This window comes from Aspergillus brasiliensis (assembly GCF_001889945.1).
Source record: "Aspergillus brasiliensis CBS 101740 unplaced genomic scaffold ASPBRscaffold_7, whole genome shotgun sequence".
NCBI classification, from domain to species: Eukaryota; Fungi; Ascomycota; class Eurotiomycetes; order Eurotiales; family Aspergillaceae; genus Aspergillus; species Aspergillus brasiliensis.
Genome location: NW_027137448.1, coordinates 1,082,790 through 1,108,714, shown reverse-complemented (window position 1 = coordinate 1,108,714; position 25,925 = coordinate 1,082,790). Strand labels below are relative to the sequence as shown.

At 52.6% G+C, this 25,925-nt stretch overlaps 8 protein-coding genes across 8 annotated transcripts; 5 read left to right on the top strand and 3 right to left on the bottom strand.

Moving 5' to 3' along the window:
• Window positions 1-409: 409 nt before the first annotated feature.
• ASPBRDRAFT_30920 (uncharacterized protein) lies at window positions 410-1,786 on the bottom strand (the record flags this gene model as incomplete). Its single annotated transcript, XM_067622835.1, has 1 exon — window positions 410-1,786. The coding sequence occupies one exon, from the start codon at window positions 1,784-1,786 to the stop codon at window positions 410-412; it is 1,377 nt and encodes a 458-aa protein (XP_067478437.1).
• Window positions 1,787-2,159: 373 nt separating this feature from the next.
• Window positions 2,160-6,076, top strand: ASPBRDRAFT_605661 (proteasome regulatory particle base subunit RPN2). The gene is made up of 5 exons (XM_067628252.1): window positions 2,160-2,402; window positions 2,506-2,675; window positions 2,738-3,264; window positions 3,330-5,792; window positions 5,820-6,076. The coding sequence occupies exons 1-5, from the start codon at window positions 2,263-2,265 to the stop codon at window positions 5,988-5,990; spliced, it is 3,471 nt and encodes a 1,156-aa protein (XP_067478436.1). The 5' UTR covers window positions 2,160-2,262; the 3' UTR covers window positions 5,991-6,076.
• Window positions 6,077-7,656: 1,580 nt separating this feature from the next.
• On the top strand, window positions 7,657-9,570 carry ASPBRDRAFT_126574 (putative acyl-CoA dehydrogenase; the record flags this gene model as incomplete). The annotated part of the gene is made up of 5 exons (XM_067617879.1): window positions 7,657-7,771; window positions 7,845-7,856; window positions 7,923-8,194; window positions 8,279-9,023; window positions 9,077-9,570. 5 exons carry the CDS (start codon window positions 7,657-7,659, stop codon window positions 9,568-9,570), a joined length of 1,638 nt encoding a protein of 545 aa, XP_067478435.1.
• A 1,025-nt stretch (window positions 9,571-10,595) lies between these two features.
• spt5 (transcription elongation factor spt5) lies at window positions 10,596-12,753 on the top strand. Its single transcript, XM_067628248.1, has one exon. The coding sequence runs from the start codon at window positions 11,054-11,056 to the stop codon at window positions 12,410-12,412; it is 1,359 nt and encodes a 452-aa protein (XP_067478434.1). The 5' UTR covers window positions 10,596-11,053; the 3' UTR covers window positions 12,413-12,753.
• Window positions 12,754-14,701: 1,948 nt separating this feature from the next.
• triA (putative mRNA capping nucleoside-triphosphatase) lies at window positions 14,702-17,099 on the bottom strand (the record flags this gene model as incomplete). Its single annotated transcript, XM_067617946.1, has 3 exons — window positions 14,702-14,872; window positions 14,936-15,385; window positions 15,441-17,099. 3 exons carry the CDS (start codon window positions 17,097-17,099, stop codon window positions 14,702-14,704), a joined length of 2,280 nt encoding a protein of 759 aa, XP_067478433.1.
• A 900-nt stretch (window positions 17,100-17,999) lies between these two features.
• On the bottom strand, window positions 18,000-20,702 carry ASPBRDRAFT_179308 (WD repeat protein). The gene is made up of 4 exons (XM_067619900.1): window positions 19,667-20,702; window positions 18,994-19,594; window positions 18,861-18,935; window positions 18,000-18,803 (listed from the first exon to the last, which is right to left on the bottom strand). Exons 1-4 carry the CDS (start codon window positions 20,417-20,419, stop codon window positions 18,376-18,378), a joined length of 1,857 nt encoding a protein of 618 aa, XP_067478432.1. The 5' UTR covers window positions 20,420-20,702; the 3' UTR covers window positions 18,000-18,375.
• Window positions 20,703-21,035: 333 nt separating this feature from the next.
• ASPBRDRAFT_127218 (putative pantetheine-phosphate adenylyltransferase) lies at window positions 21,036-22,244 on the top strand (the record flags this gene model as incomplete). The annotated part of the gene is made up of 1 exon (XM_067617951.1): window positions 21,036-22,244. One exon carries the CDS (start codon window positions 21,036-21,038, stop codon window positions 22,242-22,244), a length of 1,209 nt encoding a protein of 402 aa, XP_067478431.1.
• Window positions 22,245-23,493: 1,249 nt separating this feature from the next.
• On the top strand, window positions 23,494-25,492 carry ASPBRDRAFT_676187 (F-box domain protein; the record flags this gene model as incomplete). The annotated part of the gene is made up of 2 exons (XM_067628929.1): window positions 23,494-24,292; window positions 24,351-25,492. The coding sequence occupies exons 1-2, from the start codon at window positions 23,938-23,940 to the stop codon at window positions 25,490-25,492; spliced, it is 1,497 nt and encodes a 498-aa protein (XP_067478430.1). The 5' UTR covers window positions 23,494-23,937.
• Between the last annotated feature and the right edge of the window lie 433 nt (window positions 25,493-25,925).

The window sequence follows — 25,925 nt, the reverse complement described above, 5'->3', positions numbered from 1 at the left end:
TACTGGCTGGTTCCTATGAGAGAACAGAAGACGATGACTGCTGCAGAAAGGAGCTAGTCCGGTCTTGTTCAGGCCCCGCCGCCCAAAAGAGAGTAAGCGATGCCATACGAGCTATCAACCAAAACAGACAAGATTAGCGAAGGATAGCAAAGACCGCACTGCACATATAGCTTACAGTTAGTGCTAGAATCCATATTATATCCCGATGGTCTGTAGGAAGCACTGTATTGCGCAATGGCCGTCATAGGCTAAGCTGGTTTGCCAGCAACCTGCAGGCTGCATACCAGGTTAATTATGAATGCTCTGGCATAGTCTATCAAACAGAGAAATGAATATCACCCGAAACAACTACGCTAACTGACACCTTGCTCCCGTCTATAGTCAAATGGTAGGCCTCTAGAGGATAGGTTCACGATTCAGGGAGCAGCCAGGCGGGATCCGGCTCGTCATCTTCATCGTCAGAGCGAGACACGGCACCATGAGGGTGTTCCTCAGTATCCTCAAGGAACTCAGCCGGAGGCTCAGGGTTGTCAACACCAAGGGGATCAGCATGTGAATCATTATCCTCGTGAGTGTGAATACTGTTCGCAGTTCTCTGGTCGGCCGACGGGTAAATGTCTGTTTCAGCCACATTGAAGACTTGGAATAGCAATTGCCGCGCTTCTCGCAAAGCTTGCAGCTCCGCCGAGATGCAACAAACCAGCAGTTTCCAATCTTTATGCTCCGCAACCTCTAGATGATTTTCTACGCGCTCTGTGGTATGCGTCAGGTCCTCCAATACTGCCCGAGCGAGATCCTCTTCCGACTTGCTACCAGAAGGACCATCATGATTCAGTAGCTGTGATTGAGATTGAATAGAAAGGCGCATTGCTGACTTGAGTCGTTTTTCAAATCCTGAAACCTCCCCAATCACTTGCTTCCAGACACCTCCTCCAGCTTCGAGGGCCTCGATCTCTGCATCCACTTCCCGTTGTCTTTCTCGCAGATCCGCTTGTTCCTTTTGCCAGTGTTCCTCTGCCATCTCAAGGGTCCGCCGCTTAGGGTTCAGGGTATAGAAAGTTGCGTCTTTGGAGCTGCTATCTTGAGGTTTCACGGGCGGGTTCTGGAGAAACTTTCGGATATTCGAGTCTAGAAGTGACATAGAAGCTCTGTAAGAAGAGAGTTTCGATTCAATAGAGTTTTCCATATGGGATAGTTCGCGGAGAACGTGTTGATGTCTTGCTTTCATTTGGGACAGCCTAGTCTCCAACTCATGTATATCCTCCTCAAGCTTGCGACTTTCCTGGCGCAAGGCTACAGTGTGCTGGCTTTCCCGGTTGTCCTGAATTGTCGAGATGGCATTTTCTAGCCCAGCGCGATGGGTATTAAAGCCACTGATATCTGACAGCGCATCTGTTCTTTCATCAATCCGGAAGGTCAGTATCTCTCGCTCCTCCTCGCGAAGCTTCAAGAGGTCATATATTGATCTGAATATTCCCTTCCTGGCAGCAGATAGCCCGATCTTCTCCGGAGCCGGTTGGCGGATTGGTATAGTTGGGGGACGCTGCGAACTGGTTGTCTCCGATGACGGTGTATAAGTTCCGTCAGAGATGGCGCCATTCTGCTGGGACCCGTTAAGACCGGCCAGCAGTCCTTCACTCTGGGCATCGATTAAGATCTGTAGATTACGCTGAATATGTCTGGCCTGGCGGTCAATGTAGACAATAGGGTCCTGGTGAAGGGAAGAGGTCCCTATAGGCAGGGCCGGCAGGTGTTTGTCACCAGCTTGCGGAAGAATAGACGACATTCGGAAGAAGAAATTAATCGCAGAGAGCAGAATTACCAATACATGGGAACCCTCTTCTAGTGGATATTGAAGGAAAACAAAAACGACAACCTGGGACCCAAGTGTTGGTGAAGTCGTTGACTAGATCACGAGTGTTTGTTGCAACTGCCCTGTCCGGTCCCATGCCATCATAGGTCACGTGCTATCACTAGGGGTATCTGCAGGAACCACGGGAACCTTTCGACAGCTTCCATTGACGTGTGTCTCGCTGCTCTGGAGGAAGCTTCCTAATCACTCCGAGCTCATCTCTTCCATCATCTGTTATTTTGTTGCCTTGACACTTTCATCGCCCTTTTTCTGTACATTCCGTTCTTTGAGGTGCTTAGATCTTGATTAGACACCGCACCCACTCGCCCACGTCTTACCCTCAATCTCACAGCTCCGTCGAAGCTGTCGCCTCACTCCCCTCGCGACAGCACTCCCGTCCTCCCACAGCGATGGTTGGACTCGCTTCGGCCGCTGGCCTCGTCGGCTTTCTCTCTGAGCCAGATCCTGAGTTGATAGTGTTTGCTCTGAAGACTCTGGACTCACAAATCGACCTGCTCTGGACGGAAGTCGTGGATGCTGTTCCTCAAATGTTCGTGCTGGCCCTTGTCTCTCCTGCCTCATACCTTCATCATAAATACCCCATCTTCTCGACCAGTAACGGGCTTCGTCGATGCTGACTATTTGCGCTTCAGAGAAGCACTTTACGAAGATGAATCGTTTCCCGAGCGCGAGCTCGCCGCCCTGGTCGCCGCAAAGGTGTACTACCACCTTCAAGAATACAATGAGAGCATGGTATTCGCTCTGGGAGCTGGAAAGCTCTTCCAGTTGGATAGCGGAGGCGAGTTTGAGGAAACCATTATCGGTAAGAACAACTGTCCCTTAGGCATCTGCTCACCGAGGGTGTCATCTCACTGGGATATACAGCGAAATGCGTCGATACCTTCGTCTCTCTTTCGGCGGCACAGCGGCCCGTCGCGGGTGACCAGCAAGCCAATCTGAACACCGCTTTTCCTACATCTGGCGAAGGCGCCACCAGTACCTCTGCCAGTCTGACATCCCCGATCACACCTTTCTCGCAATCAGCCTTGCCATCCAAGTCGCTCTTGTCTAGGCAAGAGGTGCCCGGAGTTGATGCTTCTTACCCAGGAGGTGAAGATGCGGGCGTGAAGCACGCGGAGGAAACCCCTCTAGTCCTGAAGCGTGGTGTACAGGGCCACCTGCAGACCGTTATCGATCGTCTATTCGAGCAGTGCTTCGTCCAGAAGCGCTACCGTCAAGTCATTGGAATCGCTATTGAAGCAAAGAACCTAGATGTGCTTAGAAAGACGATCCTCCGGGCCAGCGAGGATGAGAAGAAGCAGAACGGAGAGTCGCGACGCAGCGAGGAACTTATGGAGTACGTGCTCGATATTTGCATGGGAATTGTGCAGGAACGCGGTTTCCGCAACGAGGTATATTCTACATAATGATGATGGCAAAACACCCAGAGCTAACCCTTGCTTTGAAGATTCTCAAGCTCATCCTCGAACTTCTCAACGAGATTCCGGCCCCCGATTACTTTTCCATCGCCAAGTGTGTTGTATATCTCAACGAACATTCCATGGCTTCGGTCATCCTCCGTCAACTAGTTGAGAAGGGAGACGCTCGCTCGCTCGCTGTCGCCTACCAGATTTCTTTTGACCTTTATGATAACAGTACGCAAGAATTTCTGCAGAAGGTTCGCCAGGAGATTTCGGAGCTTGTGCCGGAGAAAGATGAATCTGAGCAGGAGGCCGCAGGTGGAGACCAAGAAGAGCCGAAGGAATCCGATCCTTTGCTGGACAGCCAGTCTAGGTCTATTGGTGATTCGCGCACGAAGATCTCCCCCGAAGCACGCACGGCTTTCAAGAACATTCGTGACATCCTTGACGGCGTCAAGACCAACCAGTTGAACGTGGAGTTTTTATTCCGCAACAACAAGGCCGACATAGCCATTATGAACAAGCTCCGCGATAGTCTAGAGGCTCGGAATTCCATCTTCCACTCTGCAGTTTCGCTCTCGAATGGTTTCATGCATGCCGGTACAGCACACGACAAGTTCTTCCGGGATAACCTTGACTGGCTGAGCAAAGCTGTCAACTGGTCCAAGTTCACGGCTACAGCTGCTCTTGGTGTCATCCACAGGGGCAACTTGAGCCAGGGACAAAAGCTCTTGCAGCCTTACCTGCCTAAGGAACGCTCTATGACCAATGTGGCACCGGGAGGACACAGCGGAGCCAGCTCAATTTACAGTCAGGGAGGATCTTTGTATGCTTATGGTTTGATCTTCGCAAACCATGGTGGTATGGCCGTTCCGGTGATCCGGGATTACTTCAAGAAGGCTACAGATGAGGTCATCCAGCACGGTGGAGCTCTGGGTCTTGGTGTTGCAGGCATGGCTAGTGGCGATGAGGGCCTTTATGAGGATCTTCGCAATGTGCTGTACACTGACTCGGCTGTCAACGGTGAGGCTGTCGGTCTTGCCATGGGTCTCATCATGCTGGGCACAGGTAACATGAAGGTCCTCGAGGATATGATTCAGTATGCCCATGACACTCAGCACGAGAAGATCGTTCGGGGTTTGGCAATGGGCATGGCGCTGATCATGTATGGTCGCCAAGAAGCTGCCGATGAGCTGATTAACGGCCTTCTGGGCGACCCTGACCCTGCTCTCCGCTATGGTGGTATCATGACCATCGCCCTTGCCTACTGTGGCAGCAGCAGCAACAAGGCTGTGCGTAAGCTCCTCCACGTTGCTGTCAGCGATGTGAACGATGATGTTCGACGAATTGCTGTTCTGAGCTTGGGATTCATTCTGTTCAGGAAGCACCAGAGTGTGCCTCGTATGGTTGAGCTTCTGTCCGAATCTTACAACCCTCATGTCCGTTATGGTGCGGCAATGGCACTGGGTATCTCCTGCGCCGGAACTGGTCTGGATGAGGCCATTGACCTGCTCGAGCCGATGCTCAAGGACTCAACCGACTTCGTGAGACAGGGAGCGCTGATTTCGTTGGCTATGGTCCTCGTGCAACAGAACGAAGCCATGAACCCCCGGGTCAGCTCGCTCCGCAAGGTTATGATGAAGATGATTGGCGATAGACACGAGGATGCCATGGCCAAGTTCGGCTGCGCTGTTGCCCTTGGTATCATCGACGCCGGTGGTCGCAACTGTACCATCAGCCTCCAGACGCAAACTGGCAACTTGAACATGCCCGGTATCGTTGGCGCTGCCGTCTTCGTCCAGTACTGGTACTGGTTCCCTCTCACCCACTTTCTGTCCCTTAGTTTCGCCCCGACCTCCGTCATTGGTGTCGACCAGAAGCTCGAGGTGCCCTACTTCAAATTCCACAGCAACACGCGACCCAGCCTCTTCGACTACCCCCCGGAGCAGCAGGTCAAGGCCGAAGAGGCGCCCGAGAAGGTCAAGACAGCCGTCCTCTCGACCACCGCCCAGGCCAAGCGCCGTGCACAGCGTCGGGAGAAACAACAAAGGCGCGAGAGCATGGACATCGATCAGACCCCTACGACGCCCAAGGTGTCCGACCAGGTACCTGATAAGATGGATACGGATGAGACAGCCGTGAAGACAGAAGATGAGAACAAGGAGGGTGAGAAGGAGGCTGGCGAGGGGCAGAAGAAGAAGATTGAGCGGGAGAAGGTCGGCTATGAACTCGAAAACATGTCTCGAGTCCTTCCCGCGCAGCTCAAGTACCTCACATTCCCAGACCCGCGGTATGAGCCGGTCAAGCGGGTACGTGGCCTTTCCCATTGTTTGTGTTCCATTGTGATGGATGCCTTGCTAACTTCAACGCAGCCTACCGGTGGAGTTGTGGTCGTACTTGATAAGACCCCCGAGGAGCCCCGCGAGACGATTGAGATGACAGCCAGCAAGGAGACCCGGGAGGCTAGACAGCCTGCCCCTGCCGCGGATGTCGCGGAGTCACTACAGGACCGACTGCAGGCCACTATGGGAGCCGCAGGACTGCAGACCCCTCAGCGTGGAGCTGGCCGCTTCCCCTTTGGTGCGGATCTGGGCCCGTTTGCGGGCGCTGCCGCTGCTGCCGGTGTCCTGACGGCTGTGGATGAGGACGAGGAAGGCGGCGAGGAGGCGCCGGTGCCGAATGAGTTTGAGTATGAAACCGAGCCGGAAGACGAGTAGAGTGGACCGTAAGATCTACGAACCTGCTCGTTGTAATACTAGGATAATTATGGATTGATGTCTTATTTTATCTCTCTGAAAGCGGCACTAGCTGCGTAACGTTTGAAGCATTCATTTTTACATATGTCTATGTTGTTCGTTGATAAAATCTTCGGAATAGAAGTGAAAGGGGATGACAAAAATCAACTTACATCAGTTGTTTCGGCTGTGTGCGTGCAGTTTAATGGCCTCAAATCTCCCGAGTGGACTGTTAGTGCTTTTACGGAGCGTAACCTATGTTGCACATGAAGCCAAACCTGCAGCAAGCATAGTCGTAGCGTGTACGGAGTATTCTATGAGACAAATTATATAGTCCAAGATTTATAGTTAGTGACACCACCTAGGGACACACGACGCGGAGTGCGGAACCTATACAGGCCCAGCTGAGGTACAGTCAGTAGGATTCAAATATCCCAGCAAATCATTCCATCAATAAATAAAAACAATAACGATCAAACACAGATGTGGACCCAAACAGCAACAAAAACAGCACGGTAAATAGTAGTAGTGGATTAGTTCATCCCCGAGGACCCTCCCACCCTATCTAGCCCGCATGTCAGATTCAAGCAGACTGTGCCCCATGAATGAATCCCATCCATCCAGCTGATCCTGATTTCTCATACATACATACCAACTAAGAGTATCTTCACATGCTGCCTGACCCCGGGCAGCCGAACCACTCTGCACTAGCCAGTCAGCCAGCCAGCCCCATGACATAAACAACAACCTGCAAAGATTCGGGCATCCGCTGGCTGAGTCGGGCAGCCTCGGCACTTACTGCATTTGGCCAGCGCGGGTGCACGTGCCAGAGTGCCCGGGGTGGCTGATCAGCCAATCAAAAGCACTAGAAAAAGGAGGACCATCATCCGGAGTGGCCGAGGCGGGAGTGGCCCACGTGAGGTTGCGCCGTTCCCAGTCTTATTCTGCTTAATGAGGTAATGATTGATGTATGGCTGGTTCAGTGGAAGTTGGTAGACATGTGAAAGTAGCATAGTCAGTTAGTTATGGAGTTGTTCAGTTCATTCAGTCAATTTCCGAGAGATTGTATGGAGACTGGGTATTGGATATCTGTCGATCATCGGACTCTTGTGTTCTGTTCCCCTTCGAATTACTCCGAGGGATTTATTGATTACTACTCTGTAGGTTCACTCTTTTCTGATAACTCCGTTAAACTAGACTACTTCTTTCTTCTTGTCCGAAGGACCGGGGATCCACTCCACTCCTTCTTTCTGCCGGGGCCCCGTATTATCTATCAGAAGGTGCTGCGTGTCTCATATCCATTATCCCTAGGTAAACTATTTTCTGGAGTGATCATCATCATCCAGTTTCATTCTTTGGCTTGTGGCGTGGCGGGGAAAGCTCCGTGACTTTGGTTTAGTTCGGTTCGGGTACTGCTGAGCTCTGATTTCTTTGCTCTTCGGTCTGGAGTTTATATAATTATCGGATACTTTGGGTTCCCCTTTTTACCTTCTTTCTTCTTACCTTTCTTTTTCCTTCCTCTCTCCCTTCACACTTATTTACTACACCTGGTTTCGCTGGCCTGGTCCGTATTTGAGCATCCTTACTATACCCTCCCCCATTCCGGATCCGGCTCTATACCCACTTTGCTCTCTATCTACTATTGATCATGGCCAAGACTTTCACAAAAGGCGACGTAGCGTCGCACAACAAGGCAGATAACCTCTGGGTAGTTATCGATGAGGATGTTTACGATTTGACCAAGTTCCAAGACGAACATCCAGGTGCGTGCTTGTAATCCTGCGAAAGACATTCTGTGAATCAATCACATGCTGACATCACTTCGCGATAATCTAGGCGGGAAGAAGAGTATGCAATGATCCTCCCATGTCTGTAGCGGAATCTTGTGTCTAACCAATCGTCCGTCCCATCTAGTCCTTCAGCGTGTTGCCGGAAAAGACGCCTCGAAGCAGTTTTGGAAATACCACAACGAGGGGATCCTGAAGAAGTACAAGGGAAACTTGCAGATCGGTTCCCTAGATACCAAGAAAGCCGCGGCTCCCGAACCACCTGCTTCTTCTGCTCCCGCAACACAGCCTTCTAAGCCCTTGGCTGCCCCGGTTGATGTTGCTTCGGCAAAGTCCTCGGAGACTCAGGATCCGTTTGGAGAATTGATTCCTTTTGCAGACCCGGCCTGGTACCAAGGTGTAAGTTCCTTGACTCGTCATGATTATTTTGGCAAGCGGAGGTGTGGAAGAGGACACTAGGCTGACATTGGTAATGATGAATAGTACCACTCGCCCTACTTTAACCAAACTCACTCGGCGCTCCGCGAAGAGATCCGTCAGTGGGTTGACACGGAGATTGAGCCGTATGTGACTGAGTGGGACGAGGCGAAGAAGGTGCCCGATCATGTCTATAAGCAGATGGGCGAAAGGGGCTACCTGGCCGGTCTCCTGGGTATGAAGAAGTACCCTGTCGACTATACTCCGCACCGGGTTCAGTCTGTCGCGCCAGAGAACTGGGACCTGTTCCATGAGATGCTCCTCACCGATGAGTTGTCGCGGGTCGGCAGCGGTGGCCTGGTGTGGAACCTCATCGGCGGTTTTGGCATTGGTTGTCCGCCGCTGGTGAAGTTTGGCAAGAAGCCCCTGGTCGACAGGATTCTGCCCGGTATCTTGGCTGGAGACAAGCGCATTTGTCTGGCTATCACCGAGCCGGATGCGGGCAGTGACGTTGCTAACTTGACCTGCGAGGCTAAACTATCGCCTGACGGCAAGCATTACATCGTTAACGGCGAGAAGAAGTGGATCACCAACGGTGTCTGGTCGGATTACTTCACCACTGCGGTGCGCACTGGTGACGCCGGCATGAATGGTGTCAGCGTGCTTCTCATTGAGAGGGATATGGGTGGTGTCAGCACCAGGCGCATGGACTGCCAGGGTGTCTGGAGCAGCGGTACCACCTATATCACCTTTGAGGATGTCAAGGTGCCAGTTGAGAATCTCATCGGCAAGGAGAATCAGGGATTCAAGGGTGAGCAGCCTCGGAACATTAACACAAATTCGCAAGACTAATGATATCTGCAGTCATCATGACCAACTTCAATCACGAGCGAATTGGCATTGTGATCCAGTGTGTCCGGTTCGCCCGGGTGTGTTACGAAGAATCGATGAAGTATGCCCACAAGCGCCGCACCTTCGGCAAGAGGCTTATCGACCATCCGGTGATCCGGATGAAGCTGGCACACATGGCCCGTCAGATTGAGGCAACGTACAACTGGCTGGAGAACATCATCTACCAGTGCCAGTCGATGGACGAGACTGAAGCCATGCTCAAGTTGGGTGGTGCCATTGCCGGTCTGAAGGCGCAATCCACCACCACCTTTGAGTTCTGTGCCCGCGAGGCCAGTCAGATCTTCGGTGGTCTCAGTTATAGCCGCGGTGGCCAAGGTGGTAAGATTGAGAGGTTGTACCGTGATGTTCGGGCCTACGCGATCCCAGGTGGAAGCGAGGAAATCATGTTGGATCTCAGCATGCGTCAGAGCTTGCGTGTACATCAAATGTTTGGACTGAAGCTCTGAGAGCTGCTGTATCTACTAATTTCCTTTATGTGGTTTGGATATGAGAGTACATAGATTACTATTGTCGCGACGATTCTTGCTGGTTGGATGAAAGATTGTATCTGCCACATGTTGTATTTAACTCAACATAGTTGAATTAAGTTGATGAAGTGTAACCCCACCAGTAAATCCGACTGTGTTACTAGTATTGATATCGATGTTTGCTCGAATGAATGAAAACCATTCAAAGACCCATCAATGGAACAAACAAGATCCTCAAAAAGAAGAGCAAGAGCGACGCCGCCGGGCGCACTCCGGCGCGGCAGGAGAACCAGCCATGCAACTCGCCCGCCCGATGGAAGCCATCGATCTTGAACTCCGGCCACCACTCCTCCCTCAGATCAGCTTTTTCATCTCAGCAACCACTTCTTCTTTTCTTCAGGCCAATTTGCCAGCGGTTATGTGCTAGCGGCCTGTCTTGGTATATTGCGGCAAATTTCCCAACCCGCCTCTCTTTTACCTCACTCTCACTCTGCCCCGTTGGAGACTACAACACTACCTATCCTGTCGCGGTCGCGGACTCGGACTCCCCGAACGAACGGAACAACCTCCGGCCCATACAGCTCCTGAGTTCTCACACTTGGTTGCTTCTGCTCCATACTCAGACCGCCCTTCTTCGTCTCGGAGTCGCTCTCTCTTATATTTCATAACTCGGGCAATTCGTTGCCTTCCTTGCACATTTGTGAGCTGTATTCGCCACAGCTTCTTTCACGGTACCCGGTTCGATATCTGTTCGACTCCTCCGATCATCAGGCATCGAGCTGATACGATTCGATATCGCTTGACGGACATAGATATTTGTGATTAAAGACTTTGTTCTTTTCTTCACCGGTGCTATATCTCAAAGCGACCATCGACCCCCCTGCGGCTTGAAACATGTCTCGGAACGTGCTAGACCAAGACTTCGGGTCTGAAGAGGAGGACGACGACTTCAACCCCGCTCCAGCGGATGACTCCGGAGATGAGGACACTAAGGTTTGTTCTAGGAGTGAGTGGCAAAGTGAGTCATTTCACTGATGGACATTGAAAGCAGGCTGCGCGTCGCGCTCGGGACGATGACGACGATGACGATGACGAGGACGAAGTGAACACTGGTCGCAGTGGGAGACAACGTGCTGGTAGTGAAGATAATGCTGGGGGAGGTGGTGCTGATGACGATGAGGAAGGCGAGAACGAGGAGGAAGAGGAGGAAGGTGATGAAGAGGATGAAGACGAAGAGGAAGAGGAGGAGGATGATGACGAGGATGCTAATGCTGTGAGTATTGGTTTTGGTCCTAAGCTTGGAAAGGTCACTAGCTGATCATGGTTTCGTTTGTAGGGACGGCCACGGAAGCGCAGACGCAAAGCCGGCGTGCACTCGTTCTTCGAAGAAGAAGCCGGTGTCGATGAAGATGAGGATGAGGCCGAGGATGACGAGGACGAACTGGCGGAATTCGGTGGAGAGATGCACCCGGATGATATGGATGCCCTGCCTGTCGGTGCTGAAACAGATGACCGCCGACACAGACAGCTTGATCGTCAGCGTGAACTGGCAGCTAGCATGGATGCGGAGAAACAGGCACAGATGCTCAAGGAGCGCTATGGACGGAACCGCGCCGCGGCTACTGATGCGGTGGTCGTCCCGAAGCGACTGCTGCTTCCTAGTGTGGACGACCCTAGCATCTGGGGTGTTCGCTGCAAAGCTGGTAAGGAACGTGAAGTCGTGTTCTCAATCCAGAAGCGTATTGAAGAACGCCCGCCGGGATCTCGAAACCCCATTAGGATCATGTCTGCCTTCGAACGTGGAGGTGCAATGACCGGGTACATCTACGTTGAGGCGCGCAGGCAGGCCGATGTCATGGAAGCACTACAGGACATGACCAACGTGTATCCGAGGACGAATATGATCTTGGTTCCAGTGAGAGAGATGCCCGACCTCCTCCGAGTACAGAAGTCCGAAGAGCTCATGCCTGGTGGGTGGGTTCGTATCAAGCGCGGCAAATACCAGGGAGATCTGGCGCAGATTGAGGAGGTCGAAACCAACGGCTTGGCAGTGACTGTGAGACTAATTCCGCGGTTGGATTACGGAATGAGCGAGGATATCGGTGCCCCTATTGCCGATCCGAAGAGGAAGCGCCCTGGCATGAACCCGGCAGTGGCACGGCCTCCCCAGCGTGCGTTCAGTGAAGCTGAAGCCAAGAAGAAGCATGCAAAGTACCTTTCTGCCACGTCTGGTTTGGGTGGAAAGTCGTGGAACTACCTCGGCGAGACATATGTGGATGGCTTCCTGATCAAAGACCTGAAGGTTCAACATCTTATCACGAAGAACGTCAACCCTCGACTCGAGGAAGTCACCATGTTTGCTCGCGGTTCCGACGATGGCACCTCAAACTTGGATTTGGCTTCCTTGGCTGAGACGCTCAAGAACTCCGCTGCGGAAGAATCCTACCTTCCCGGTGACCCGGTGGAAGTGTTCCGAGGTGAACAGCAGGGCTTGATCGGTCGCACAAGTTCTACTCGTGGAGACATTGTGACCCTGCTGGTTACGGAGGGCGAGCTGGCTGGGCAGACAATCGATGCACCTGTCAAGTCTCTTCGTAAGCGCTTCAGAGAGGGTGATCATGTCAAGGTTATCGGAGGCAGCAGATACCAGGATGAGCTGGGTATGGTGGTACAGGTCAAGGACGACACAGTAACCTTACTTAGCGACATGAGCATGCAGGAAATCACAGTGTTCAGCAAAGATCTCCGACTATCTGCTGAGACCGGTGTTGATGGAAAATTGGGCATGTTCGACGTTCACGACTTGGTGCAACTAGAGTAAGTTCTTAACTCCCGCTGTCATGGACGCTGGGATCTAACACAATGCAGTGCTGCCACCGTTGCTTGTATCGTCAAGGTTGACAGAGAGTCGCTGCGAGTTCTGGACCAAAATGGTTCCATCCGGACAATTCTCCCCACACAAGTCGCGAACAAGATTACTCCTCGCAAAGACGCTGTGGCTACGGATCGCAATGGCGCAGAGATTCGCCATGGCGATACGGTTCGAGAGGTCTACGGAGAACAGAGAAACGGCGTGATTCTTCACATCCACCGTTCATTCCTGTTCTTGCATAACAAAGCCCAAGCTGAGAACTCTGGTATCGTGGTTGTCCGCACCACCAACGTAGTTACCGTCTCGGCCAAGGGCGGCAGATCTACGGGACCTGATCTCACAAAGATGAACCCGGCTTTGATGAGAAACGGTATGCCTGGTGGTATGATGGGCCCTCCCCAAAAGAGCTTCGGTCGTGACAGAATGATCGGTAAGACGGTCATGGTTCGCAAAGGGCCTTTCAAGGGTCTCGTTGGTATTGTCAAGGATTCTACAGATATGCAGGCTCGTGTGGAATTGCATTCCAAGAACAAGTTGATCTCCATTCCCAAAGACATCCTCGTGGTCAAGGACCCTGTCACAGGACAGACGATAGAGATGGGTCGTGGCCGGGGAGGACCGCGCGTGCCGCATGGAGGATCTGGAGGGCCTCCCTCGTGGCAAGGTGGCCGTACCCCAATGGGAGCTGGAGATTCGTCTCGGACACCAGCCTGGGGCGGTCCCTCGTCCTCAAGAAGTAAGCATCTCCCTCCATGCCAATGCATACAGTTACGTCGTGCTAACTCTTTCTTTAGCACCCGCCTGGGCCGGCATGGGCGGTTCTCGCACCCCAGCCTGGAAGCAAGACGGCTCCCGAACCTCAAACCCCTACGATGGCAGCCAAACCGCCTACGGAGGCTTCGGCTCACGCACGCCCGCCTGGAATGCCGGAGCCCGCACTCCCTATGTTGGTTCTGGCAACAGTGACTTCGACGCCTTCGCCGCTGGCTCCCGTACTCCCGCTTGGGGCTCCTCCAACGCCGGCAACCGCACTCCTGCCTGGGGCGGAGCCACCGCCAGCAACGGCACCAAGGACCGTGGCTATGATGCCCCAACCCCTGGAGGCTATTCTGCTCCTACTCCCGGCGCCTACGGAAGCGCACCCACGCCTGGTGTCTCCGCACCCACACCCGGAGCTTGGGCAGATAGTGCCCCTACGCCGGGTGCCTTCAACGCGCCCACCCCCGGTGACGCATCGAAGAGACCCTACGACGCACCCACGCCAGCAGCCTTCGATAACGCTGGCAGCAGTCGTCCATATGATGCACCCACGCCAGCCATGGGCGGCTCTGCGGCGACCCCCGGCGCAGGTGCATATGGAGATGGTGACGATGGTGGACCGCGATATGAAGAGGGGACACCTAGTCCTTGATTGGACCAATGGAGAGAGAGAGAGGACCCAAGCAAAGATTTTGAAATGAATGTGTGAAAATAGACAAAATGCGGGCGTATCATTTGTTTCTCATGCTTGTTTTGTGCTTCTTACGTTCTAATTATTCCATCATATCATTTCAGATCATATCATTCGGATGCGAAGAAGCATGGTTGTTCGTTGGACATTCCTTCTTCATTTATCAGTTGTATTATGTGTATCATCTACTTATCACTACAATCCATCAATTACATTTTCATATTTCCCCCATCTCATCTACATTAACAAGTAAACCCCCGATCTCAAGGATCCATAAAGAAAAGAAAACTCTACTCGGGTCAAGAAGAAAAAGAGGAAGAAAAAAAAAGAATCATGTCACATGAATGTATCCTTTCCGCTTGCTTGCGTGCTTGTTTGTTTGCTGGGCATTCATTCCCTTTCCTTCCTCTGCTTTTTGAGACTTCAAATATAAAAATACATAGTAAAACACGGACAAAGAAAAGTAGAAGATCGACATCAAAGTCAGAAAGAGAAAGAGAAGGAGAGAGGAATTGCCGAAACAATTTATGCAACCCTCTAGGATTCTAGTCGCATAGAAACACAAAAACAAACATAAGCATTTCATCGACCGTAGATAGATAGTTGGTTAGTTGCATGCGATCCGCCGTCGTCCGTTTTGTGTATCCGTGTTATGTGCGAGAAATAAATAGAAGATTCTGAAGAAGTTGAAGGAGAAGGAGGACACGATTATGTCGCAACCGAGGGCTAGGTAGTTGGACAGACAGGAGAAAAGGAAGAAGAAATGACAATGTGAAAAGCAAAAAAGACTATGGCGGTACGGCTCGTGCCAGAACACGAACATTATCCACGAAACCCTTGATCAGTTCTTCATACTGGTTTTTAGGATCCCCTGTCATTGCCATTTGGCCTTGCCGGCGGACTTCGGCGGCGGAAATTTCGACTTCGAGCTCGTGTTCGAATTCTCCTTTGACTGGGGGCTGGGACGAGGGAAAGACGTTAGTATACTATGTTTTTGGGGAGGTTATTGAGAGGGTGCTCACCTCTGATTTCGCAACCTGGGTTAGGTCGATCTGGTATGCGAGATGTCGATAACTCATACGATCCTTGTTTCGGTCTCCGCCACGACCACCTCGTCCATCGGCGACCGGCAGGTTACTGACATCACCGTCGTAGTTCATTTCAAGGTTGACACTGATTCGCCAGTCGACACAGGTGCGCGGGCTGTGTACATCAAGGTCGGCGATGCGGCATTTGACGATCTTTGCGAGGACTTCGCCCGTTCGCTGGTCGACGGTTACTCGCACCTTGGGTTTATGACGCGGATTGAGGTTCTGTCGGATAACTGGCGGAAGTTCGTTGGGGGATACTTCGTAGAAGGTATCCCGCTCCTTCTTGTGGGCGTATGAAAGTGGGATGCGGCCTTGATTCGATTGGGGCATGGACATCTTAACAGCTTCGTTCAGGAAATTATTCATTGCTCGGTGTTGCGCCTTTGCGGTGTTAGCTTGGTTGTTATACACATGGAGCGCCCGCCAGGTTACTTACCACAGTCATAGTGCTTTCAAAAGCCGTCCTAAAACGCGGGTTGTCCTTGTTTACAACACTCTCTGTCAAGATTGGCAGAACCATTCGCTCCCCGCGATCCATGTCGATGAGCTGACCCAGCTTGGCTTCCACCTCGATGATGGGCATTTGACCCGCAGCGGCCGCTCCAGCAGGGGCTGCAACGGCGTCATTCCGCAGTACAACGTGCTGGAAAAGGAAGTCGGCGACGAGTTTGGTAACCTCTTCGTGCGGGATAAATCCCGTGATAGACGGTTCCCACGGTCCCAAGCTACCGACTTGCGGAGGCTCGGATGGCCGCTGCGGCGTCGAGGGGCCATTCACGGGAGTGGTTTCCTCTTTGACTTTGACTGGTGGAGCGACAGCAGCCACAGCTCCCTGCGCAGAGGACACGGCGCGTTGGCGCACAATCCAGGGGTTCGCCGGCGAGTCTCTCGCATGTTTGGGAATAGGCGGGTGTGGTTTCGGGATGGGTGGACATCTCCCTTTTGAGCGAGCGCACTTTTGGGCGAAGATAGGCGGTTCGTTGAGCCTTCGCCGTTTGCGCTTGGGCGGTTGCGGGCTCGATGTGGTTTTCGGGTCTGAAGCCACTCTAGCTTTTTGGGCCCAGTGGGGCGCCGAATCCTCCACAGACGATTCCTTTGTGATAGACATTCTCGATGAGGGAGAACTATTGATGATTTGCTGATGTGCGGATACATTTGTGTTCGTAGTTTGACCTTCCTTCATTGTGATCCCATTTTCGACGTGTTCTGGCTGCGACAAGACTGTCTGGTCGGCACGCGCCGTAGGTGCTTCGGGGCGAGATCCGGGGAGGAAAGTAGTTCTGGGGCTCACGCTCTCGTCCGACTCCCTTCTTTCTGAGGTGGAACTGTATTTGCGCGGAGTTTGGTCTAATGTTCTTGAATCTGCTCGCGACGACCGCGCTGCGGCGGAGGGCGACACGTGCATGGCGGCAGCGGCAGCATCCGGGCCCACCCACGGACTGGAAGCTCGATTCGAGAGGGAGTCACGACCTGAAGATTGGGGACGAACAGAAGAAGAGGGGGACTGGTGGGCGTAAATGGCAGCAGCAGAGCCTCGTGGTGTATTGGGAAGTGATCCTTGTGCCGGAGGGGAGAAATGTTGCGACGGATAAGGTTGTGCAGCACCTGTCGGGGAACTTTCCCTGGGATGGAATGAGTTGGAGGAATGGGAAAAGGGGGTTAGAACAGACTGGATGGATTGCGACCGTTGTTGAGCGACGGGGGACTGCTGCTGCTGCTGCTGCTGCTGCTGCTGTTGATTGTAAGCGACGGACGCGGCGAAGGAGTCACGCGAGACGGAGGCACCGTAGGGAGGCGGGGTCGGAGCTCGTTGGGCTGGCGCGTTCGGGATTATGGCCGGTGAAGGACGATACTGGTAAGGCGATTGAAGAGAACCGTAGGAGGAAGAGCGCTCAGGAGATGCATGGGATCGTTGTCGTGGCGGAGGGCCGGGAAAGGCTGACGGATAGGAGGATGATGAGGATGGCAGCTGGTCGCGCGGAGGATAGATGGGGTCGGAGGAATCGCGAGGCGCTTGAGATGGTGACGGTTGTGGTTGGGATGGTGCGCTGGAGTTGCCAGCGCTCTCCGTGTTCATGATGGTGCGCAAATCCATGGTGACAGCTGGCTAGAAAGCGATGATCTGAAGGTGTTGAGTAGCAAGGAAGAGGGAAGCTGTAGACTCCCTTTCACGATCACTCGGAACAGCTGAACTGCAGCCAGAAAGCTCGGGAGGTCACAAGAGTATGGCGATGAAAGACGTCATGAGGAAATCGCCGGTGAGTTGGCGATTTCGAGAAGCCAAAGGCGAAGGACTGAAAGAGCCGGGATGGTAGCCGAAGTAGAAGAGGAAGAAGAGAAGGAAGAATGAGGAGAGCTGGATTGAAGGTCGAGAAGTTCACGTCGCGGGATCGGCACGTCTTCTGGCGTGCAATTGGCGGGTGGCCGATTGGCGGCTCGGAGCTCCCATAGAATGAATGGAAGAGTCAAAGAGAGGGATAGGGAGAGACTGGGAGGGGAGAAGGAGATAAAGATAAACAATGTCGAAGACAGACAGTTTAAAGTACAGTTCAGTGGGGATGAAAAATGGTTCTGCTGGCTGTCAGTCAAGAATTGGGAAGAGACACATCACCGAGAAGCAGCAAAGTAGTATTGAGTGTCTGTATAGTCCTGCTGCCTTCCGCCTTGAGGTTGCACCGCTCTGAATCCCATTGCGACGCTGCTTCCACTCTCCTCTACACTCGACTCTCATGTCTTGTTAATGGAACCAATCCGCATAAAATCCACTTGATACTTAATACACTGTTCTTGTAGAACCATTATCGTTGTTTGGTATTATTTTATCGCATCTTGAACTAGTATGCCTTCATAATCTATAGCTCGTCCCTGGTCCTATCGAAATCCGCGATACTGTATGATCAAGATGGACAGAAGTCTCACACGGTTATTCGTTCATGACCTGAATTTGCAACCATATTTGCGGCTACTTGTTCTTCTTATAGCTTATTCCTAATATCGGTCAACGGTGCAGGTTGTATATAGATTGACGGGAGTAGTAGCTATAATATATCGGGCTTCACTTCCGCTCCAAGTTTTAAGATATCCACTTGTAAACGAGAAAAATAAGCACAACCCAAGTGGCCCTGAGATACGCCTAGGTACTCATTCGACTATACGCTAGTTCGTTTCATTCGTTCACTCATACCATGCCAGTTGTTAACAACCTAAAAGTCTCTTTACAGCGTGAGGGGGATACCGAAGGTGGCAGCACAATCCAAAGAAAGACAAAGAAAAAAGAAAAGAAAAGAAAAGGGAAACACAGCAGCGCGAGACTATGGTGTAATGTAAGTTAGAAAAAAACATGTCGTCTAATGGTGCTTTTCTCCACGGCGCTACAGTGCCACACCCCATAATCCACGCCCACCACAGACCCCGAGCCAGTCGCGCGGATGCCCGGCAGGCGTGGTACCCCCCTGCGGCGACCAGCTAATGTTTGACACTTCGTTGTCGCAGAGCCACACAGCGGCCGGGCCACGCTCACTGGGTGTCGCAGGCGTGCCGGCATTGTGCGGCACGGGTGGCATAGGGGGCACAGGTGCCGCATTGTGCTGGTTGATGAGGTCCCACAGAAGTACGAAGCAATCGTCCGCACCAGAAGCAAGAACCCCACGACGGTTGGGTGACCACTCAACGCAGTTGATAGAGGAGCCGTGGCCCTTCAGTTCAAGGAGAGCTTGTCCGGGTTGCCGGACGTCTAGAACCCGGACGATGTTGGAGTCTTGCGAGAAGGTAGCAAGAAGGTGGGAATCATGGGGTGATGCTATTCCTGTCAGCGTCCCTTATCAACGGCAACCAGCAAGCTCGACGAAATACATACCAGCAATGCGTAGTAGAGGCGGGGGCCATACGGGCTGGGCTTGTCCAGAAGGACTTCCGTTGCCCGGAGTGGGGACTAAATCATGTACCCATTAGTGTGTCGTTCAGAATTTGGTACGAAAGAATTGCATTACCTTTCTCATGCTTCTCCGTAGGCTCGTAAATGATGGTGCTGTGCTCTAGGCTGCGGAGATCGAACATGCGCACACTACCATCGGCACCACAGCTGACGAAGACGTCCACGCTATTCGCACAGAACCGAACATCGTACACCTCTTTGTCGTGGGCAATCAGCTGCGTCTTAGCGGTCAAGGTGGGGATATCCCAGATCGTGCAGGTCGTATCGATACTGGAGGTAATGATCAGACTGGGTGAGATTGTATTCCAGTCCAGTGAGGTGATTGGAGCCGTATGCTCGGGTGACTTGGAATTGGAGAGCAGAGCCAACGGTGACAGTTTCGCTGTCGGGGCATGTTGGCTGGCCGACCGTGTAATGGAGTTGGAACTCGGTAAGGGTTGCGCCGTTGGCAGCGACCATAATCGCAAATGATCGCCAGACGTGGCCAACAAATCGGTTGATTGTTTCTGAGATGATGGCGGCTCCCAAAGTATCCGTGTTACTGGATACGAATGGGTAGCCTCTGCGGTCTTCACATATTCGAGCTTAATCTCCCCCGCGGCGGCATCAGGCGTATCCGGGTCAGGTTGTGTCCAATGAGTATCTATAATTTGTATCTATTTCTCCGAATTAGCACAATTATGGGGGCTGCGAGGATGGACAGTAGCGTGGGGCAGATATGTCCGTACGTAATTGTGGTTGTCCTCTAGGTAGCTTCCCAAGGCGATTTTGCCCCCGAACGAGCTAGAGCTCCCCGTGATGGGCCATTTGCACCAGTCCATAGAATATATCGGCCAAGGAGCGATGTAGTTGCTATTGGTAGGTACCGGATTATCCCCGTTGAACGGCGCCATTCCGGAGCTGGTGATGGGGTCACCCAAAAGGTCCCCTGTCGGTCGGATGTCGGCCAGACCCAACGGCGAGTACTTTGTGCCCTGAGGAGTATGAGGAGGATATGCGGCGCCAGGAGAGGAGCCTGGCTGTCTGTATTTTGGCTGCTCAAACCCCGCTGGGCTGGATCTAGAATGCCCGTGAGAGTTGACCATGCTGGCGCGGGCGTTCGGCTGCTGCTGCTGGGGCTGTTGCTGTTGTTGCGACGGCGTTGGCTGTTGTCCTGATTGTGGGGTATTCAACTCTGGTAGCGTTGGCAGCGCCGAAGGTGCAGTGTTAACTGATACTGCAGGTGGACGGTTGACGTTACCCGGCTGAAGCGCCCCCGGGAGGACTCCGCTCGCGCCGCTGCCTCCACCACCATACTGACCCGGTTGTGACCCCATTGGGTGGACATTGATGGAAGGGACGTGGTTGTCTGGACCGGCGGGGTATTCGTGAGACATTGATTGTCGCTGCAGATTGGGGCCCGTAGATGGAATATGGAGCTCTTCAGGTCGACCGTAGCTTGTCGCCCGCCGAGCGTCGAAAGGCTGCGTAGGATTTGACATGGCAGCAATGACCGAGCAATCCGAGATCTCAAGAATGAAAGGCGCAGTCCACCGCACAGCAGTTGGAGCTCAATGAGATCCTCGGATGGGATTCAGGGTCGAAGACGTAGGGCGATAACGAGGGTATGAGGTCTATCCGAAGAGGAGGGGATTGGCGCTAGGAGCTCCGACTGCACCGGGGATGTGCTCGATCTGGATCATATCACGGGGGAGTGATAGTTCAGGAGTCAAAGAGACATCCTAGAGCTCGATCGAGGGAAAGGAATTGCCTGCAGTAGAGGAGAGGGCCGGAGGGAGGGAGCGATGAGGCAGCAAAGGCCGCCGAGGGGAGTCTCGTGCCGCTGACTCAGCCAACCAGATCGCGGGGAATTCCTGCGCTTCTTCTTCCATCATCATCAAAGTTGATGAAGAAAGTGATCTTGTTGCGTTGCAGGACGGCAGAGTTTTGGCACCGGATCACTAGGCGGGAATCTACACTTATATTATCGCATCAGGGCATACATCGTGCACTGTATAACTCCTCGATTCTATTGTTATTGCTCTGGAATCATACCCTTGCTGTGGTCTTCGTTCTCTACTAAGCTCCACCCGTGAGCTTCCCCCTCCTCCCCGCAATATGGCTTCAGATCAACTATCGGCCCTGCTTCTGCTGCCGCCACCCCCCTCGGCATCGTTTGACGAGTTTAAGGCTGCATATGAGCCTGTTCTATTGTCCGTATGCACCAAACTTGTCCGTGAACTTAATGGAGCCAATCACTCGGCCATACTAGATATCGCGCTCTCTCTTCCAGGCCTCCAATCCCCCTCATGTCGGCCACGCACCAGGGCATTTTCAAGCCTCCAGTCTTTTCTGGGAAGCATCTATAGGCTCATTGGAATTGTGTGTGTTGAGCAAGGCATTGAGCTCGATGGTCCTGATGGTATTGACTCCCGTGTGGTCTTGCTCGATTACGATTCGGTCCAGAACACTGCTGTTACCAGGGGCGATCCATGCGATGGCCCTATCATTGACTTGCAGACGCTCGCACGGTCTGGGCGACTGTGGGATTACATATACTATCCGGATAACCAAGTAGGTCAGGGTCTAGCCACGGCCTTCAGTAGCTTTTATTCTGAGTCCAAGGACCCCAATGGCGGATCCATGAGCGCAATTCCAGATGCACCCAACTGGAAGGCTGCGGAATCTCTTTTGGTGATGGACGATAATCACACATCAAGCACGCATTACTCTGTGGCTGTAGGAGGCACTTTCGACCATTTCCACATTGGGCACAAGCTTCTGCTCACGGCTACGGCATTGGTATTGCAGCCTGCTGAAGATGTGGAGGCAGGTAAAGTTCGGAAGATTACTGTCGGGGTGACGGGGGAAGGGTTGCTGGCGAAGAAGAAGTATGCTGAATTTTTGGAAAGCTGGGATGAGCGATGCATGAGCACTGGGTCATTCCTTTCAGCCATCATGGATTTCCGTCTCCCGGAAGCCAGTGCGCCGCGCATTGAAAGGGCATCTGGGCCTGGACCCGATGACAAGTACATTCAGATGCAAATGCGGCCGGATCTAGTCTTCAGCCTGGTACAGATCACAGATCCTTTTGGCCCTACCGTCACGGACAAAGAGATTAGTGCTCTTGTCGTTTCCAAGGAGACTCGTGCAGGTGGGGGCGCGGTCAATGAGGAGCGTGGAAAGAAAGGCTGGGAGAATCTGGAGGTGTTCGAAGTCGACGTACTACATACAGGCGAAGTCCCCACCGATGATGCCGAGAGCTTCGCGTCCAAGATAAGCAGCACGGATATCAGACGGCGTCGGATGGAGATGGCAACAGAATAAATTAGCGCAGTGAACTGGCAAAGCGTGCGGGCAGCTATGCGAACCAGTCGTCAAGCTCGAGGATCTAGACATTGACAGCTGTCCTGAAACGGCAGAGGGCAGGCGTGCAGATATGGGGTTGATTGGGCACGACGTGATCCTGTACATACATTGCCGGCATCACCAGCAGCCAGGGGGACAACAAAGCGAGTCATGCGTTAATCATACTGATTTTTGTGTGTCGCGATGGTGCTTTCTGATGAGGTGACGCGACAAGGAATGAGCTTTCAATATTTTAAATGGGGGTTTGTAAGATAGACCGTCCGACCCCGCACTAGTATGTGGTGGCCTTTGTTTTTCCCTTTCTGTTCTTCTTTCAACCGCCATTATTATATTTGCCCCTTCCTAATTTCCGAGAGGTTTCTGAATAGCCTTTTCAACTCTTTCTCTTTGTTTGAATTCCTAAGCGCAATTTACCCTTGAGAAGGGTTCGAGAATGAGTTGTTTTCTTTTGTGCAGAGAGAGACAGAGAGAGAGAGAGAGAGAGAAGAGAGAACAGACCACCAACCATCTTATCTCCCCGGTGTTTGGGATTGCGCCCTGGACTCGGGGGCTACTGGCCCAGAGTGTTTTAGGGGCTGTTGATCCTTTCCCTCACAGCATCCCCACGCGAGACTTCCAGTCCGGACCAACGCAATGCCATTGTTGGCGATTCCGATCCAGTTCTGCAATCTCGATACTGTCCTGCTAGTCCTACTAGCACCCCCCGGTTCGATGGAGCAGCTCCATTGCGCTAGGCGATGGAGGATGGGGCAGAAAGAGGGAACAAATGCCGTGCGCAACTCGCCAGTTGCAAGCAGGGACGATCTAGTTAGTCTACTAGTAGTAGGCTTGGGAACGACAGGCCGCCATTGATTCGCGTTCCAGGCGGGGTTCCCTTGCAGCAAGTGGGCGTCTATCTGCACGCAACGGACTCTCATGTCGCATCATTACTCTTCCCCCCTCCCCTCCTGTCGCCCTTATCCCCGGTCCAGCCAGCTGTTGTCATCCCTCCTACCAATCCTCCCGTCATCGTTTCCCCTTAGATTCCCTCCTGCAGGTTCGCGCTGGATATCCGCATGCTGCTTCGATCATGTGACCTGTGTGCCAGCTCTCTCAGCCAATATCCAGTCGTCTGATCGACTGGGGCGTCTTCTGATGGTCCTCCTGGCCAGATATCCGGAGGTGAAACCCCCCCAGTCGACTCGAATGACGGGATTGGGGGTTTGTCGCGGTGGGACGCTCTAAGTCTTGTCAGACAGGTTCACTTGCTGCAAGCGCTCTGCCTGTGGCCCGCCGTCTACTCTGCAGTCGATAGAGAATGTGCTGGGAGTGTGAGAGGATGTATCACTTTTGTCCTTCCTTTCTCCAACTCTTAATTTCTTTTTCTGCTCTCCTTTTTTTACTTTTTCGAATTTTTTTGCGCCTCATTTTATTTTTGTGGTCATGATCTTTTAAAACCCTCCCTGCGGTCTGCGGTCACTCTCTGCTTCTTCTCTTTTCGATTCCCTGTCCTTATAATCAGGGTCGGTCCCTTCCTGGTCTCCTCTTTCTTTTGAACCCCCGACCTGGCGCATCGTTGTTTGCCATACCCTTCTCGTACCTGGACTGGTTTCCATGTTGGTGCGAGTGACCACAGCAGCCGACCACGCGGCTGCTTCGCTGTGCGAAAACCATGGAGAGACCTCGACACATTGAAGACTTGGCAGACGAGTTAATCAGCGATATACTTTCATACCTCCTGGGCTCAGACTTTCGGTCTCCCGAACCCTCCCCGACGAGTCCGCAAGGCTCGTCTCGCAGCTCCGACGATGGCACAGCTCATGCCTTTGGTGAGAAGTCTGAGTTGGATCGTTTCAGACTCGTCTGCAGAAGATTCAAGCGAATTGGCACACCCCGGAAATTCACCAGTTTCGTACTCCGGTTTTCATCCGACGAATTCCGAAGATTGGAGGACCTTCTGAACATGCAGCTAGCCTGTCATGTCAGATATTTCACGTACATGGTGCGACCCTTCTACCAAGGAAGCGGTACCGTCTCTGAAGACCCGCCCGGCATGTTGCGAGCATGAAGCTGACGATTCTATAGGTTGGTCCCACATCCTCGATGGGGTCGATGTTGATAACCTTCCCGTTTCGTCCATCCACCGGCGCCGGCTCGATGACCAAAAGCATATCCTCGATTCAAACCTCGATCTACGCTTACTGCGACGCGCGATAGCTGCATTTTCATCCCTACAGCAAGTCAAGCTCCTCCGATTGCAAGATGAAGCAGACGAACAATTGCTAGATCACATACGCGAGCACTCATTGGGAAGAACAACGCGCCTGGATTGGGAGCCCGCCTGCACCAGAGCGGTCACCAGCCTGAGCATCTCGTTATTAGAGTCGAATTGTAACTCAGTGAGGTTTGTCGGGCCGCAGATCAGCCCGGAAGCAACCGTGAGATTGCTGCAGGCGCCATCCACCAGTCTTTCCGCTCTGGGCGCACGACTGGCAAGCTTGGATGTTACCTTTCACTCCGCAGCCAAGCTATCCACTTACATGGAGACGCTGTCCAACGTCTTCCATGATTTCTTTTTAGCTGCCAAAAATCTTACCACCATCCATTTAGGCTTCGCCACCAATGCTCCGCTGGACCTCGCCTTAGAGCAGATCTTCCACCACGTCCAGTGGAAGAGACTCCGAACACTAAGCATCCAAGGCTGGCGCCTCGGCTCGGAAGAAATCATCGCCTTCATCCGTCGGCACAGGCGACAGCTTCGCAACGTCCGATTAGCCAGCATCTATCTCCGCCCCGGCGGACGATGGCGCGATGTCCTTACCGTCTTACATGACGAAATGGACCTCCTGGAACGCATAGACCTGCGCGGAATCGACTACACCAGCCACTTCGACGCCAGCACCATCAACACCAATACCGCCCACTCCGCTGACGCTGCCGGACCCGGTGCCGGCAGTTCTCAAACGCCGACACTTGCCATCGTCGTACAACCCACGCCCGACATGTCTTCCCCGCATAATAAGCCCTTCCACAACATGGACTACTCAAACAGTGGCCCACCCGGCAAGACCAGTCGCTCTTTTTCCGAAGCCACACTCGAACAGCTGCGTGGACACTCGTCCGACGTGCTAGGTGATAACGGGGAGAGCGTAAGCCACGAACAGAGATTACTATGGGAAGCATGGGTCTTGTCGAGTCAACGAAGTAATGTCCACAGAAGGGCTTAATGTCATGTCTTTACGAGATTTGGTTACATTCTGCATTTGATAAGTCAGTTGGTTTCTTCTTCTAAAGCGATATGCTAGCCGTAATTGAGCTCTCTTAAAAGCAAGTAGACAGTTCACTTATACCGCGTTCGCTCACACGCTAACCACACAAGTCCGAGTGAGCAGAAGAACTACTTGGTATTGTGATGGTAGCGGTGTCGTATTCGTAATAATACCAATCAAATAAATAGTAAGCAAGAAAGGGATGGTGGCATACAGCCAACGAATTCCAAATTAGATCCCCTCCCCTCGAGCAAGCATTCACCACAATAGAATCAAGACTCATGCGAAGATCCTGGAATAGAATCATGAAGAATATATGGATCAAGAATCGCAATGGAGGTATACAAGAAAGAGAAAGAGAAATTGAAATAAGACGTAAAAAAGAAAATCT

Bases quoted from the DNA above. Each gene is read 5' to 3' on its own strand.
- ASPBRDRAFT_605661 (XM_067628252.1), top strand. From the start codon at position 2,263: ATGGTTGGACTCGCTTCGGCCGCTGGCCTCGTCGGCTTTCTCTCTGAG. The intron at 2,403-2,505 runs GTTCGTGCTGGC...TTTGCGCTTCAG, and splicing joins GTGGATGCTGTTCCTCAAAT to AGAAGCACTTTACGAAGATG. The intron at 3,265-3,329 runs GTATATTCTACA...AAGATTCTCAAG, and splicing joins AACGCGGTTTCCGCAACGAG to CTCATCCTCGAACTTCTCAA.
- spt5 (XM_067628248.1), top strand. From the start codon at position 11,054: ATGCACCCGGATGATATGGATGCCCTGCCTGTCGGTGCTGAAACAGAT.
- ASPBRDRAFT_179308 (XM_067619900.1), bottom strand. From the start codon at position 20,419: ATGTCAAATCCTACGCAGCCTTTCGACGCTCGGCGGGCGACAAGCTAC. The intron at 18,936-18,993 runs GTAATGCAATTC...TACATGATTTAG, and splicing joins TACGGAGAAGCATGAGAAAG to TCCCCACTCCGGGCAACGGA. The intron at 18,804-18,860 runs GTATGTATTTCG...TGACAGGAATAG, and splicing joins GCCTCTACTACGCATTGCTG to CATCACCCCATGATTCCCAC.